At 42.8% G+C, this 14926-nt stretch overlaps 1 protein-coding gene across 6 annotated transcripts in view; it reads left to right on the top strand.

Moving 5' to 3' along the window:
• GCNT2 (glucosaminyl (N-acetyl) transferase 2 (I blood group)) overlaps positions 1 to 14926 on the top strand; it is a 128296-nt gene that overhangs the window by 28041 nt on the left and 85329 nt on the right. For 3 of the 6 annotated variants that reach the window (XM_082638864.1, XM_082638866.1, XM_082638867.1), the window contains exon 1: positions 9496 to 10831. The exons of the other annotated variants lie outside the window; for them this stretch is intronic. In XM_082638864.1, coding sequence (XP_082494990.1) covers positions 9907 to 10831 — 925 coding nt within the window. In that variant the 5' untranslated portion in view covers positions 9496 to 9906. Of the gene's footprint in view, positions 1 to 9495; positions 10832 to 14926 lie in introns of those variants that run through there. 6 annotated transcript variants of the gene reach the window in all.

Genomic DNA, 14926 nt, shown 5'->3' with positions numbered 1-14926 from the left:
ATATCTTCAGTTGCATTATATATAGTCACCTATGTTTCCAGCTTTATGGACACCCTGTAGACTGTTGTGTGTGTGTGTTTCAGTGGAATTCATATAACATAAGTTACAGTTCTTACATGTCAGTTCTAAGGCTCTGTCTTTGTGACTCTGAAGGACAGGCCTTTGGGGGTGGGACTCAAGGTAAACAGAGCTTTGCACTTCCACATTCCGGCTTTTGCTATTCTGCTTTTATTTTTTGTTAATGTTATTTTTTTCATATTTATTTAATTATTTATTTGGTTGCTCCAGGTCTTATCTGAGGCAGGCAGGCTCCTTAGTTGTGGCTTCAGGTCTCCTTAGTTGCGGCATGCATGTGGGATCTAGTTCCCTGACCAGGGATTGAACCCTGGCCCCCTGCATTGGGAGCATGGAGTCTTATCAGCTGCGCCACCAGGGAAGTCCCCTGTTATTCTGCTTTTAAACAACAGAGTTAACTCCATTAACTGCCTCTACCTTAAAGAGAAGGAGAGGCTTCGCACTCGTATGCTTCCAGGCAACTTTATCCTCCTGGGAATGGAGAGAGCTGTAGGAAGGGGCTGATTTGCTGGAAAACTACTGGAGGGAAGAGGTTGGAAGGAGATCGTTTTCTGGAAACATTACCTCATCTTTTTAATTGAAGTATAGTTGATTTACAATGTTGTGTTAGTTTCTGGTGTATGGCAAAGTGATTCAATTATATATATTCCTTTTCAGATTCTTTTCCATTAGAGTTTATTACAAGATATTAAATATAGTTCCCTGTGCTATGCAGTAGGAGCTTGCTGTTTATCTATTTGATCTATAGTAGTTTGTATCTGTTAATCTCAGACTCCTAATTTATCTGTCCCCTCCCTTTCCCCTTGGTAACCATAAGTTTTTATGTCTGTGAGTCTATTTCTGTTTTGTAAATAAGTTCACTTGTATCACATTTTAGATTCCACATACGTGATATCATATGATATTTGTCTTTCCCTGTATGACTTACTTCACTTAGTATGATAATCTTTAGATCCATCCTTTTTGCTGCAAGTGGCATTATTTCGTTCTTTTCTATGGCTGAGTAGTATTCCATTGTATATATGTAATCACATGTTCTTTACCCGTTTATCATTTTTTAAAATTTATTTATTTATTTATTTATTATTTTTTTTGGCTGCGTTGGGTCTTCATTGCTGTTAGCGGCTTCCTCTAGTTATGGTGAGCAGGGGCTACTCTTTGTTGTGGTGCGTGGGCTTCTCATTGTGGTGGCTTCTGTTGTTGCAGAGCATGGGCTCTAGGCATGCGGGCCTCAGTAGTTGTGGCTCACGGGCTCTAGAGCACAGGCTCAGTAGTTGTGGTGCACGGGCTTAGTTGCTCCGCGACATGTGACATATTCCCGGACCAGGGCTCAAACCCGTGTCCCCTGCATTGGCAGGCGGATTCCCAACCACCGTGCCACCAGGGAAGCCCTCCCTTTGTGTGTTGATGGACATTTAGGTTGCTTGTCTTGGCTGTTGTAAATAGTGCTGCTATGAACACTGGGGTGCATGTATCTTTTCAAATCAGAGTTTTTGTCTTTTCTGGATATATGCCCAGGAGTGGGATTGTAGGATCATATGGTAACTCTATTTTTAGTTTTTTAAGGAACCTCCATACTCTTTTCCACAATGACTGCACCAATTTACATTCCCACCAACAGTGCAGGAGGGTTCCCTTTTCTCCACACCCTCTCTAGCATTTATTATTTGTAGACTTTTTTTAATGATGCCCATTCTGACTGGTGAGAGGTGATACCTCATTGTAGTTTTGATTTGCATTCTCTAATAATTAGCAATGTTGAGCATCTTTCCATGTGCCTACTGGCCACCTGTATATCTTCTCTGGAGAAATGTCTATTTAGGTCTTCTGTCTATTTCTTGATTGGGTTGTTTGTTTTTTTGTTATTGAGTTGTATAAGCTGTTTGTATATTTTGGAAATTAAGCCCTTGGGACTTCCCTGGTGGTCCAGTGGTTAAGATTCCACGCTCCCAGTGCAGGAGACCTGGGTTCGACCCCTGGTCAGGGAACTAGATGCTGCATACCACAACTAAAGACCTGGTGCAGCCAAATAAATTAATTAGTTAAAAAAAAAGGAAATTAAGCCCTTGTTGGTCACATCATTTGCAAATATTTTCTCCCAGTTCATAGGTTGTCTTTTTGTTTTGTTTATGGTTTCCTTTGCTGTATAAAAGCTTATAAATTTGATTAAGAAACATTACCTCTATTTAATCCCCAATAGCATTTTAAGATGTAGTAGCCGTGTACTCATTTGGGCTACACTTATGTTTTATATTTCCAGAATCTAGCACAGTGCCTGCATAAAGTACACAAGTACACACTAAGTACACAAAAAATGTCTGTGAATGAATGAATGAATCATTTGATTGGGGTACATGAGATTTCTATTTCTAAAGGTTTTTCAAAGCATAGCACTTATTAGTATGTTGTTTCATTATGTGATATACTTACAATGGTGATCATGAATTTGCATGTCTTGTTAAGTCATTAGTATCCATGTATATCTTAGTTACAACTTTTACTTTCTTATTAAAGGACAATGTTTCTTTTTTTAAAAATAAATTTATTTATTTATTTATTTATTTATTGGCTATGTTGGATCTTTGCTGCTGTGCTCGGGCTTTCTCTAGTTGTGGCAAGCAGGGGCTACTCTTCGTTGCAGTGCGCGGGCTTCTCATTGTGGTGGCTTCTCTTGTTGCAGAGCACGGGCTCTAGGCACATGGGCTTCAGTAGTTGTGGCAAGTGGGTCAGTAGTTGTGGCTCGCGGGCTCTAGAGCGCAGGCTCAGTAGTGGCGCACGGGCTTAGTTGCTCCGTGGCATGTGGGATCTTCCCGGGCCAGGGCTCGAACCCATGTCCCCTGCATTGGCAGGCGGATTCTTAACCACTGCGCCACCAGGGAAGCCCAGGACAATGTTTCTAATTAATGGTTTGCACTGTTTTCCTCAGTTCCCTTCAGTCAAAGGGAAAATGTTTCCAGAATTTAATAAAGTACTTGGCACCCTCTGGCATTTAAAACGTGCTTTATTTGATTATTCACTCCACACAACATTCCTGTGAGGAATGAACTTCATTCGATAATATGCAAAACTGACAATGAAACCCTGGACCAGTTAGAAAAGTGATGAGGGGGGCTGCCCTGGATGTCCAGTGGTTAAGACTCTGTGCTTCCACTGCAGGGGGTGCAGGTTGGATCCCTGGTCGAGGAACTAAGATTCCACATGCCTCGAGCCATGGCCAAAAAAAAAGAAAAATTTTGAAAAGTGATGAGGTCATCCTGCAAGTAGTTTCTGTGAAAAGCCATCTTCCAGAATTAAAGACTGATCTACTAAGTAAATTCAGGTTTTGCCAAACACAAAGCTATCTTTCTGTCTTCCATACTTTTTCAAGCTGGGCTGTTGATGGTCATCCATTGTAAAGAAGGTCTTTCCCCATCCAGCTGGCCAAATAGAGAGTAGGCATCAGGTTCCTTGTAGACTGTGAGCTTTGAGAAGAAATGGGGATACTGCGATCCAGCACCCGAGGACCCAAAAGAGTAGGGGATCCATTTCTTTGCACTCTGTTCTGATTGAACAGCATATTGTAATCGGAAGGAGGGGGCTAGTGTCTTGCAGCACGGAATTCTCAGTGATCAGAAGCTCAAGGTCTCCCCTGGCTGGGAACACTGGCTGTAGCAGTGACCATGAGTTCCTGTAACTTCAAACTCACCAAGGACTCTGTGGGGTGCAGAGTGGAGGAAGGAAAGAGCAGAAGTCTAGAAAGGTGGAGAGCCCAGTTGGCACTGGGATTGGACCCTTGTTTTACCTTCTCCTTGTGACACCAACCTCTCAAATCCAGCCAAAACTCAAACTTGAGGCCTTTATGAGCAGAGACATGTTAGAATGTGAAAACCTCCGAGGTTCTTGGGCTCAGACTCCTCCTGTTAAGCCTTTGGCATTGAAAGCCGAGAGTTGTCAGGTACCCTTTCAAGGGCAAGTGCAGCTGGAAAGGGCTTTGGGGGCACAGACTCTACTTAACGCCGAGGTGCTCTTCATCTGTCAGCTCTTTGCCTCCGCTTTGTGTTGCCCCAGTGATATCTAATTGACTGTTTTGAAAAGAACCAGTTTTTTCTTGCATTTTCCTACCATTCTAACTGTGGTGATTTTATATTAAATAATTGCAACCCTCCTCATTTCCCCTCTTCACTCTTTTCTTCCCAATGGCTTTCCCTCAAGGTATGAAATGAGCTCTGATGTCTCTGGCCAGCCCCCAGCTGGGTGCTTTCTGTATGTTACTTCTGGAATCCTCCAGCTGCACCAGGAGGTCGATGTCGGAAAAAACTCAGGCTCAGAGGTGTAGGTGACGTGGCTGGGAGGAAGCCACCACTGGGGACCCTGAGGAAGAACAGGGATTTTATTCTCAAATTCACCCCAGAGGAAGCTGTGAGGTGTGAGATCAAATCACTGGTTCAAGGGCTCCCGGCTGTCAAGAGTGGCTTTGGCCCAACTGGAGACCTTCTGACACACAATCCAGGCTCTCTCTCACCACCCTCCTGGGCTATTTTTTTTTTTTTTTTTTTTGCGGTATGCGGGCCTCTCACTGTTGTGGCCTCTCCCGTTGCGGAGTACAGGCTACGGATGCGCAGGCTCAGCGGCCATGGCTCACGGGCCCAGCCGCTCCACGGCATATGGGATCCTCCCAGACCGGGACACGAACCCGTATCCCCTGCATCGGCAGGCGGACTCTCAACCACTGCGCCACCAGGGAGGCCCCCTCCTGGGCTATTTTAAGCCCTGTTGCTTCCAGCTATTTCCTGTGGCTAAAAACAAAAACAAACAAACAAACAAAAGCAGTGATGATGAGAAAACAGTGTACAGAATTTAACATAGTAAATACATAAATAAACAGAGAAAGAAGATGGAGGGAGAAGAGAGCCTGGGCAGAGAGAAAGAGCTGCAGGAGTCCAAAAAGACAAAATGTCATGTGCACTTAAGACCAATTTAACCCAAGCTGCTCTTTCCCTGTGACCTCTGTGGACGCTGAGAAAGTTTCCAGTTGGTTTCCCGGGTTTCTCACTTGGGCACAGAGGTGATGTCATGATGAAATGAATACTTGAAAAGTGGTTTGGGTACCACGTGGCCCCAAGAATAAGACGAGCATGATGCACGGTGCATCCACATCTGTAGAACCCTTTTCTTCTGCTCCCTTTCTACAGTCAGTTGTTGAGATTAAACTCTAAGCACAATTTTCTTAGTGGAATAAAAGTTAGTTTATGTCCTGGAGTGAGAATTTATAAGAGTGTACATTATATAGAAATAAGCAAGTGTAGGTTGAATTCTGGGACATCAACGAACACCTCACCACTTACAGAGCGGCCAAGCCACAAGTCTGTGTTGGTTGCCAACTTCTTCAGAATTCTATCCTACCCAATCACTGCCTCCAACTTAGACTTTGGGGTATTAATTTTGATCTAATGTTCAAGCTGGGATAAAGGAGCACTTTTTTTTTTGGTCCCTCATTACCATCCCCTTCTACTATTTTGTACAAATGGCAAGAGCGTTGTACCCAGAATTTAGAAGAATGATGAGTGGTATATTGCAAAAGGTCCTCAGGAAAGTCAGGAGGGTCCGGGGAACCAGCGTTTCCCACATGACCACCGGGAGAGTAAACATCAGATAGCACTGGGGTGATGCACAAAAAAAGATTGATATTAACTCCTGTAAAAAATGGCTAGTATTGCCAAAATCAAAAGACCCTTGAAGCATTTCAGGTGAGAGGCAATTAAGGACTCCACTGCAGCAAAGTGCCAACTTGCAAACATTCTTTACCCTGTAACTTTAAACTCAGGGAGCGGTAAATTCAGGGTAGAACAGGCAAATTATTAGAGATGCTTTTATGCATGAAATCTCTGGAGGGATGGAATTGTGTCAAGAATGAGGAGATAGCCAAAATCAACAAAGGAAGAGTTGATGTAATCAGCTGAATATATTAGGAGAAAAAGTTGTAAAAATTATTCAACTAGTTTAGAAAGCATAATTAGGCATTGATGCCACCATTTATTTATTTTATAATTTATTTTTTTAAGTATTTATTTATTTGTTTGCACCAGGTCTTAGTTGCAGCATGCGGGCTCCTTAGTTGCAGCATGTGAACTCTTAGTTGTGGCATGCATGTGGGATCTGGTTCCGTGACCAGGGATTGAACCCGGGCCCCCTGCATTGGGAGTGTGGAGTCTTAACCACTGCACCACCAGGGAAGTCCTGAGGCCTCCATTTATTCATCCCTATAGTCGATTTCGCTTGATGTGGGCAGTGGCTGCCTAGAGAGATATTACAAATAAAACAAAAATTAACAAAATTTTAGTCATCATTTTAGAAAAGATTGCTCTCGTATGACTACTGTATTGAAGAAATGATTTGTTCCAAAGAATTCTAGGTAGACACATGAAAGATAGTTAAGTAAATAGATATTTGAGTTGTTTGAATTCATTTTGGGTCCTACAGACCAATCTGTATTCACTTGAATCATATTGTATGTAGAATCTGATTCCTAAAGCAAGTGAAGTCTGACCCCTTGGCTCTGGAAAACTACCCTAAGTCCTTTCTTATCATCATTTCCTATGCTCCTGAGGATTATGAAACAGAGTTGGCAACCTTCTTGTTAATGCATTAGCTTTCAGCTGGGGTGGGGAAAAAAACAACAACAAATAATAACTCCAGTCTTGTGTTCTAAGGTAATGGCGTGAAGATGATGTCCAGTGAAAACTGAGTAGCACGATGGAAAATGTTATGCTTGGGTTTCCCTGGCGGCACAGTGGTTGAGAGTCTGCCTGCCGATGCAGGGGACGCGGGTTCGTGCCCCGGTCGGGGAAGATCCCACATGCCGCGGAGCGGCTGGGCCCGTGAGCCATGGCCACTGAGCCTGCGCATCCGGAGCGCCTGTGCTCCGCAACAGGAGAGGCCACAGCAGTGAGAGGCCTGCGTACCGCAAAAAAAAAAAAAAAATGTTATGCTCTGACAGGAAGTGCAAAACGCAGGATGCAAACTTGCATCTCCCATGTTCTTGGTAAAATCAGAATGTGTATATCTATGGACAAGAGGGAAATAGGAGCACAGGACATGAAAACACTGTGTTCACAAACTATCTGTAATATTACGTTGTCTTTATAATTAAGATGTATTGGAAAAACTAGGTACTTTGAACGTCCCCACATCCACAGATACAAATAGAGATCACAGATGACAAAATATAAATCACAAATGTAGGAATTTCACACTAAGGTGATCAGGGAAACAGGGAATGCAAAATAGAGCTCTTGATTGATAAGTATTTGATTGCCTAGTGTGTGCAGACAGTGATGGGAGCCAGAAACATATGTGCCGCCTGTGAGCCCAGTGCTGATAGCCCCTCCACGTGTGTGCACAGTGTGCGTTCACCCCTGTGCAGCTGACTACCAAATAAAACAAAACTGATCAGAGTTATCCTAGATGTATACAACTTGGCATGGGCTCACAGAGGGAGGAGTAGGAAAGACTAAGAAGATTTCAAAGGAGAGACGGTAATTGTGTCGTTTCCTTGACGTGAGTGTTGGGGGGAGGGGCTTTTGTTTATTCTTCTCTCCCAGACCTGATCCCACGGGCCACAGGGTGAGGTGGCTTGAAGAGAGCGCAGAAACCTAACCACTAGATCACCAGGGCCAGCAGGCTTGAAACAGGACCTCAGTCCTTGTCTTCTCTGAAGAAAGAATTCAGCATAGAGACAAAAGGTAGTGAAGCAGGTAAAGCGTTTATTGGAAGAAAAGTATGTGCAGAAAGACATGCAGGCAGGTTCAGAGGGAGAGTCACGCTTTGGAGGTGGCAGGAATTACTTATATGGGGGCAGTTTTATGGGTTCCCTCTGGCCAATCATCTTGCTTTGTCTTGCTTTGTGCCCAAACTGGGTCTGACTCAGGGCCCTCCCAATGTGCCTGCACGTCTTTTAGCCAAGATGGATTCCAGTGCAAGGGTCTCTGGGAGGCTGGCAGGACATATTACGGGCTAGCACCGCCTCCCTTTTTCTGTTTTTGTTTGTTTGTTTGTTTTTTGTGGCTGCACCACACAGCATGTGGAATCTTAGTTCCCCAACCAGGGATCGAACCCGTGCCCCCTGCAGTGGAACCTAACCACTGGACTGCCAGGGAATTCCCACCCCCTTCCTTTTTTGACCCTGAGGAAACTTTCTGCACATGTGTAGTCAGGGAGGTCTCCTTGACCTCAAGAGTGAAGAATATGGTTGTCTTATCTTTTTACTCAAGCAGAGCTCAGCTCCTCTCTGCTACTGCCTTTTTTTTTTTGGCTGTATTGGGTCTTTGTTGCTGTGTTCGGGCTTTCTCTAGTTGTGGCGAGCAGAGGCTACTCTTCATTGTGGTGTATGGGCTTCTCATTGCAGTGGCTTCTCTTGTGGAGCACGGGCTCTAGGCACGTGGGCTTCAGTAGTTGTGGCACGCGGGCTCAGTAGTTGTGGCTTGCAGGCTCTAGAGCTCAGGCTCAGTAGTTGTGGCGCACGGGCTTAGTTGCTCTGCAGCAGGTGGGATCTTCCTGGACCAGGGCTCGAACCCGTGTCCCCTGCATTGGCAGGCGGATTCTCAACCACTGCGCCACCAGGGAAGCCCCTCTGCTCCTGCCTTTATTTTACCTTGAAGCACCAGCATCTCAGCCTGGGGCCCAGCTATCTTCTGTCTCTGCCTCATTCATTGCTGGGCCATGAACCCTTGATGGGCTTTCTCATCGTGTTCTCACGACTGACCTATGAAGGTGATAAAATTATTCTCATGTTTTACAGATAGGGAAACGGAATGGTTTATATATATGAATCTAAGAGTTGGGAATGGTTTATATATATGAATCTAAGAGCCTCTCTCCTTAAGTTCTAAAACATCCCAAACTGAGATGATTCTTCTCTCCTGCCTCTCCAGGCCTCAGGCTGGTCTCCCTGCATCCTACCTTGGCTTGGGTGAAATAAACTTGACATTCACTAACTTCAGCTTTAGCAATTTGGGGGTTACAATGGGCTGTCAGTTTTGGGGGGGGTTGGTTCTTTTTTTTTTTCATTAGCCTTTATTCATCATACTGTAGCAAGTTAGGTGGGGAGGTTCCTTGCTAATGTGCCTTTTTAAGGACCTTACCTGGCAGCAGAGAAAATTAAGTGCTGGAGAGAATGGCTCAACAGTTAGTCATATGCCGTGCTTTAATAGCAGAGCCAGCCAGTATGGAGAGGGGGCGTGTGTGGAAAAAGACAGGGTTAAGTGATTAATTTTTAAGCACTAAATATTTATTGACAGAATATCTCTCCAGGCAGTGTTCACATGCTTAGAACCCACGCTTTTAACTTGGCAGTGCTGTTTAAGCAAACAAACTCAGTCAGTTGTACACAATGATTAACAGGAAGTTGGAGCTGACACAGTTGCCAACCTTTTGGCCAGGAGAAGAGGCTGGGGTTAAAGTCTTAGAGCAATGGCTTTCAGAATAGTCAGTTCGCCCCTTGGTGATTTTCCTGTAGGGAAATGTGGACACATTGGAGTCAAAACCTCCCTGAGGCAATGTGTTTTTATGTAGAAACAGGTTGCAGGAAGGCAGAGTGGGGTCTGAGCAAAGCAAATCCCAAAGAGTTACTTCAGAAATGTGAGGAAGAAAGGTGGAAATGCAATGCAGTGGCAAACGAGGAGAAAAGGAAGACAGAAAAAAAGGACAAGTATACTCAACTGGAAGGTTACGGAACAGCCGATCAGAACTGCACCTACTAAAAGGATAGTTATGGATGCTGGAGAAAATGTAAGTTAAATCTACCTACGCTCTGATCTGATCCCAAGAGACATTTTACTCATTTACTGGTTTTGAATGATGGGCTCTTGGAAGCAGTGTCTTTTTTGTGTGTCTCTGCTCACTGCTCTGATTTTTGTGTTTGTTTACAATCATGAGTTATGGGAGAATAAAAATTTCCTGGGAGCATCTCTGTCCAACGCTTCGCTATTAGCAGAAGTCTGTCGTCAGATTTTTAAGGGGAAGGTTTTTTACCCAACAGAGAATGCACTGAAAACTACCCTCAGTGAATCTGCCTGTTACGAGTACATAGCTCAAAGTCACTACATAACAGAAGCGCTCTCTGAAGAAGAGTCTGGCTTCCCTTTGGCTTACATGATGACCATCCACAAAGATTTGGGCACTTTTGAGAGACTCTTCAGGGCAATTTACATGCCCCAAAATGTCTACTGTGTTCACGTGGATGAAAAGGCAACAGATACATTTAAAGATGCAGTGAAGCAATTACTGAGCTGCTTCCCAAATGCTTTTCTGGCTTCCAAGATGGAGCCCGTGGTCTACGGTGGGATTTCCAGGCTCCAGGCTGACCTGAACTGCATCAAAGATCTTGCAGGCTCTGAGGTTCTGTGGAAATACGCCATCAACACCTGTGGGCAAGATTTCCCCCTGAAAACCAACAGGGAGATCGTTCGGTATCTGAAAGGATTTAAAGGGAAAAACATCACCCCAGGCGTGCTGCCTCCGGCTCACGCAATTGGACGGACTAAATATGTCCACCAAGAACTACTGAACAAAAAGAATTCCTACATGATTAAAACCGTGAAATTGAAAACTCCGCCTCCTCACAACATGACCATTTACTTTGGCACTGCCTACGTGGCCCTCACAAGGGAATTCGCTAATTTTGTCCTCCAAGACCAGCAGGCACTTGACTTACTGTCCTGGTCCAAGGACACCTACAGTCCTGATGAACATTTCTGGGTCACACTCAATAGGATTCCTGGTATGTATGTCTCTTAACTTTTGTTTTTATGAATAAACATTGCATGGCCAGTACTGAACGAACCACTGAAAAATAGTAAAAAAAAAAACATTTTTAAAGATTTTTACAGTTTCAACTATTCATTAAAAAAATCTTTACAGCAGCTCTGCTCACAGAGTGGGTGATATAACTCATCTCCATTTTACAGATGAAGAAACTGAGGCATAGTGATTGGGGCAGAGGTAGAGACCGACTGTCTGACTTGATTTTGCTGACATACCAAGCTACCTTTCTGAACCCGTAGACCCACTTCGAATATGTGCTGTAGTCATTTTTTTTTATATCTTTATTGGAGTATAATTGCTTTACAATGGTGTGCTAGTTTCTGCTTTATAACAAAGTGAGTCAGTTATACATATACATATATCCCCATATCTCTTCCCTCTTGCGTCTCCCTCCCTCCCACCCTCCCTATGTGCTGTAGTCTTGAGACATGGCAAGGAACTGAGGAACACTGACTGGCAAATGAAAGATTAAACACAATTCTCCTTTAAATGTGATGGTATTTAAAATCAGGCATAAATATGATAAATTAAATTTGAGCAGCAATTTGAACACTTAAATAATACCTTTGCGCCTATTGAAGCTCCAATAGCTAAATTCAGATCATTTCAAAATGAGAGCAAGATACAACTTTAACAGTTTTCATTTGCAAGTTCTTTCCTGGAACTGAGTCCAAAATTTAGAGCATCTTAAAGATTCCTAGACCAGTGCCTTTATTTTATAGACAATGAAACCAGTGTGGTTATTTGATGTGCTCAAATTACCCTGCTAGTAAGCAAACATGCCAATTATAAACCAGGTTGCCTAAGCCTGATGTTCTTTTAAGGTGATTTTCAATTCCGTCTCAGTTGTTCCTAAACTAACTCCACATTTCCTTGGTCCAAGTTCCAAATGACTTGAATAATCTCCAGTTGTTTACAGTGAACTAATTCAGTTCTGCTAGTTCAATTTGAAATAAAAATTCAGATTCACCGCTCAAAGGAAAACTAACTTGAATCAACATGAGCATCAAGGTCATGGTTTCTTGAGATTAGTGATTCAACCCTGGATACATATTACAGTCACCTGGAGCTTTTAAAAATACATTTCCTGATTTCCTGGGTAGATGTGGACTTCAGTATTTGTTCAGCCTCCAGGAACTTCTCAGGAACACCCAGGGCTGTGAACCATCGTGGATGCTTGATTTTGATGTTTGTATACAAAGCTTCCTAGACTTAGAATGCTTTTTTAAAATAATTAATTAATTAATTAATTATTTTCCTTGGTAATACTTGGCAAAATTGTGAAAACAGAAAAATCCACTGGGGAAAAAGTAGTTGCAAAAGAAACAACATGCAGCCAGGTTAATATCTTTAACACATAAATACATCTCACAAATAGGAAAAAGGAACACATCAGATTAACCATGACATGTAGAAATACATATGCTAAACAATCATATACAAATGCTCACCACCAATACAAATTAAAATAAATGATTACAATTCTTTACTTCTCAAATCGGTGTTAAAAAAAAAAATCTAACTCCAGAATGGGCAATGACTGTTCTGATACAGACCACTAGAAAAGTATAAACCTGCACAGTCTTTCTGAAGGACAGTTTGGCACATATATATCAAACGGCTTTGAAAATATTTATATCCTTTTACTTAATTTTACTCCTAGGGATTTATTCTTAAAAAATAAACAGAGAGGGAAAAGATTAATTTAAAAGTATTTTCATCATAGTGTCACTTATAATAGCAAAAAAAGAAAAATACTCTAAAATCCTAGTAATAGAGGACTGGTGCAGGCATAAAATCAAAGGAAATACAGCTACTTAGAAGGCTGTTGTGATAGAATGCTTTTTAAATCTGTGGTTTTCCCAAAGCGGGAAGGGGTAATGTCCTAGTGATGAAAGAAATCAGGACAGGACTTCCCTGGTGGCTCAGTGGTTAAGAATCCGCCTGCCAATGTAGGGGACACGGGTTCGAGCCCTGGTCTGGGAGGATCCCACATGCTGCGGAGCAACTAAGCCCGTGCGCCACAACTACTAAGCCTGTGCCCTAGAGTCCTCGAGCCACAACTACTGAAGCCCGCGCGCCTAGAGCTGGTGCTCCGCAACAAGAGAAGCCACCGCAATGAGAAGTCCGCGCACCACAACGAAGAGTAGCCCCCGCTTGCCGCAACTAGAGAAAGCCCGCGCGCAGCAACGAAGACCTAACGCAGCCAAAAATAAATAAATTTAAAATAAATAAATAAATAAAATTGTTAAAAAAGAAATCAGGACAAGGACCTACTGTATAGCACAGGGAACTATACTCAATACCTTGTGATAACCTACAATGGAAAAGAATCTGAAAAAAATAGATATATATTTGTGTATATATATATATATGAATCACTTTGCTGTACACTTGAAACTAACACAATATTGTAAATCAACTATACGTCAATAATTTTTTTTATTTTTTATTACTATTTTAATTAAAAAAAATAAAATGACCTCTTTTGGCAGAGATCATGGTCAAAAAAAAAATCAGGGCTCAAGAAATTGAAGTGGGGAGTCATGACCATTAAGTTGTTTATATGGGATTGTAGTACCCAGAATAAGGGAGGTAAAAGCCCCTCTTCTCACTTTTGTGTTGCTTGGACCAAATATGTATTGACCATTCAGGTCTGGGCACCAACCTGTAAGGGGAGACATTGACAAAGCAGATTCCAAAGAGAGTAGCCAAGAAGGTTAAAAGGCCAGACCCCATTTTCCAAAGAAGGGACCAAGACAAACAAAAAGGATATTCAGTCTGCAAAAGACTTGAAAAGGGATCACTGCCTTCATGTAATTAAAACGTTTGCCCAGGAAACAGAAATTGAACCAATGCTGTAGTTTTGGAAGAAGAATCCAGGGTCAATGGTGGGAGATATAAGAACTCACGGATCTGGGATCAGAATGGGTAGCTTCCTCAGTGGTGAACAAGCCCAAGGGATATTCAGAAGTAGAGGCTGAAGAAACCCTGTCAAGGAACTCAATTATCAAGTGTTGGACAAGATGGCCTGTGAGTCTCTTCCACTCTGAAGTTCGTGATACTAACTAATGATTCTAATCAATTTATAGAACAGAAGTGTTGAGTTCTCAACATGATTTCTCTATTGGAACTAGATTTTTACACCTCTGGTGAATACCAGCAATTACAGATCAGCAAAACAATGGAAAACAAATGGACTGCTCCGTGTATTTCAAAAATTTAAAAGAGTGAGCCCTTAAAATTGTTTCTGTGTTATGGGTATGGGATCCTTGTTAGAGGCCTGTGGCCCTTCACTGGTCCAGCCAACTCTTGCAGGACCTGAGGTAGGCCTGAGTGTAGGGCTTAGTCATGAGGAGGTAAGGGAATCAGAAACTTAGGTGGCTGTCTTGTTTAACTGTCCCTCCTGCTATGTGAAAATCTGGGTCATTTCTGTTTTGAGGGTCATTCTTTGCTGATGCATGAGTATGTTCATTGTTTGTTCTGGACATTTTAAGATTGTTCTAGTTGATTGCAGTGATTGGGGCTTATTAGGATTCTCAAGGAGTAATAGGACAGAAGAAAAAAGATCTCACAGTTGAAACGGCCTCATGGGGAACTAGAACACCACCTGATAGAAATACAGTGTGAGCCACATGTGTAATTTTAGGTCTTTTGTGGCTACATTAAAGAAAGAAAAATTAACAGGTCAAATGAATTTAAATCATGTATTTTATTTAACCCAATATACCCCAAATATCAGTTGTGCCCGTGGCTACTGTAGTGGACAGAGCAGGCAGCCAGGTGTCCTCCCTGCTCTGGGGAGAATGGTCAGCCAGCAGTGGTGCCGTCCAAGCCACATGGAGAAGTCGGCCGCGCTCGTGTGTCAACATCTTCATTCTGCTTCTTTTTATTTATATGAAAGTCTTACCTCTGCTTCAGAGTTTTCACTTGCTTGTGGGCCCCGCGGCTTCTACTTTCAATGCCTTCCCCTCGTGTCTCCAGCCAGATTCTGGGCTGTTCCGTTGATGGCAATTCCTCTGTCTCCTTCAGGTATTTATTCCCAGAGAGG

Source organism: Mesoplodon mirus, assembly GCF_964341445.2.
Source record: "Mesoplodon mirus genome assembly, chromosome: 12".
Classification (NCBI taxonomy): domain Eukaryota; kingdom Metazoa; phylum Chordata; class Mammalia; order Artiodactyla; family Ziphiidae; genus Mesoplodon; species Mesoplodon mirus.
Note: the sequence above shows the minus strand (reverse complement) of the source record. Positions and strands in the feature narration are given on the sequence as shown.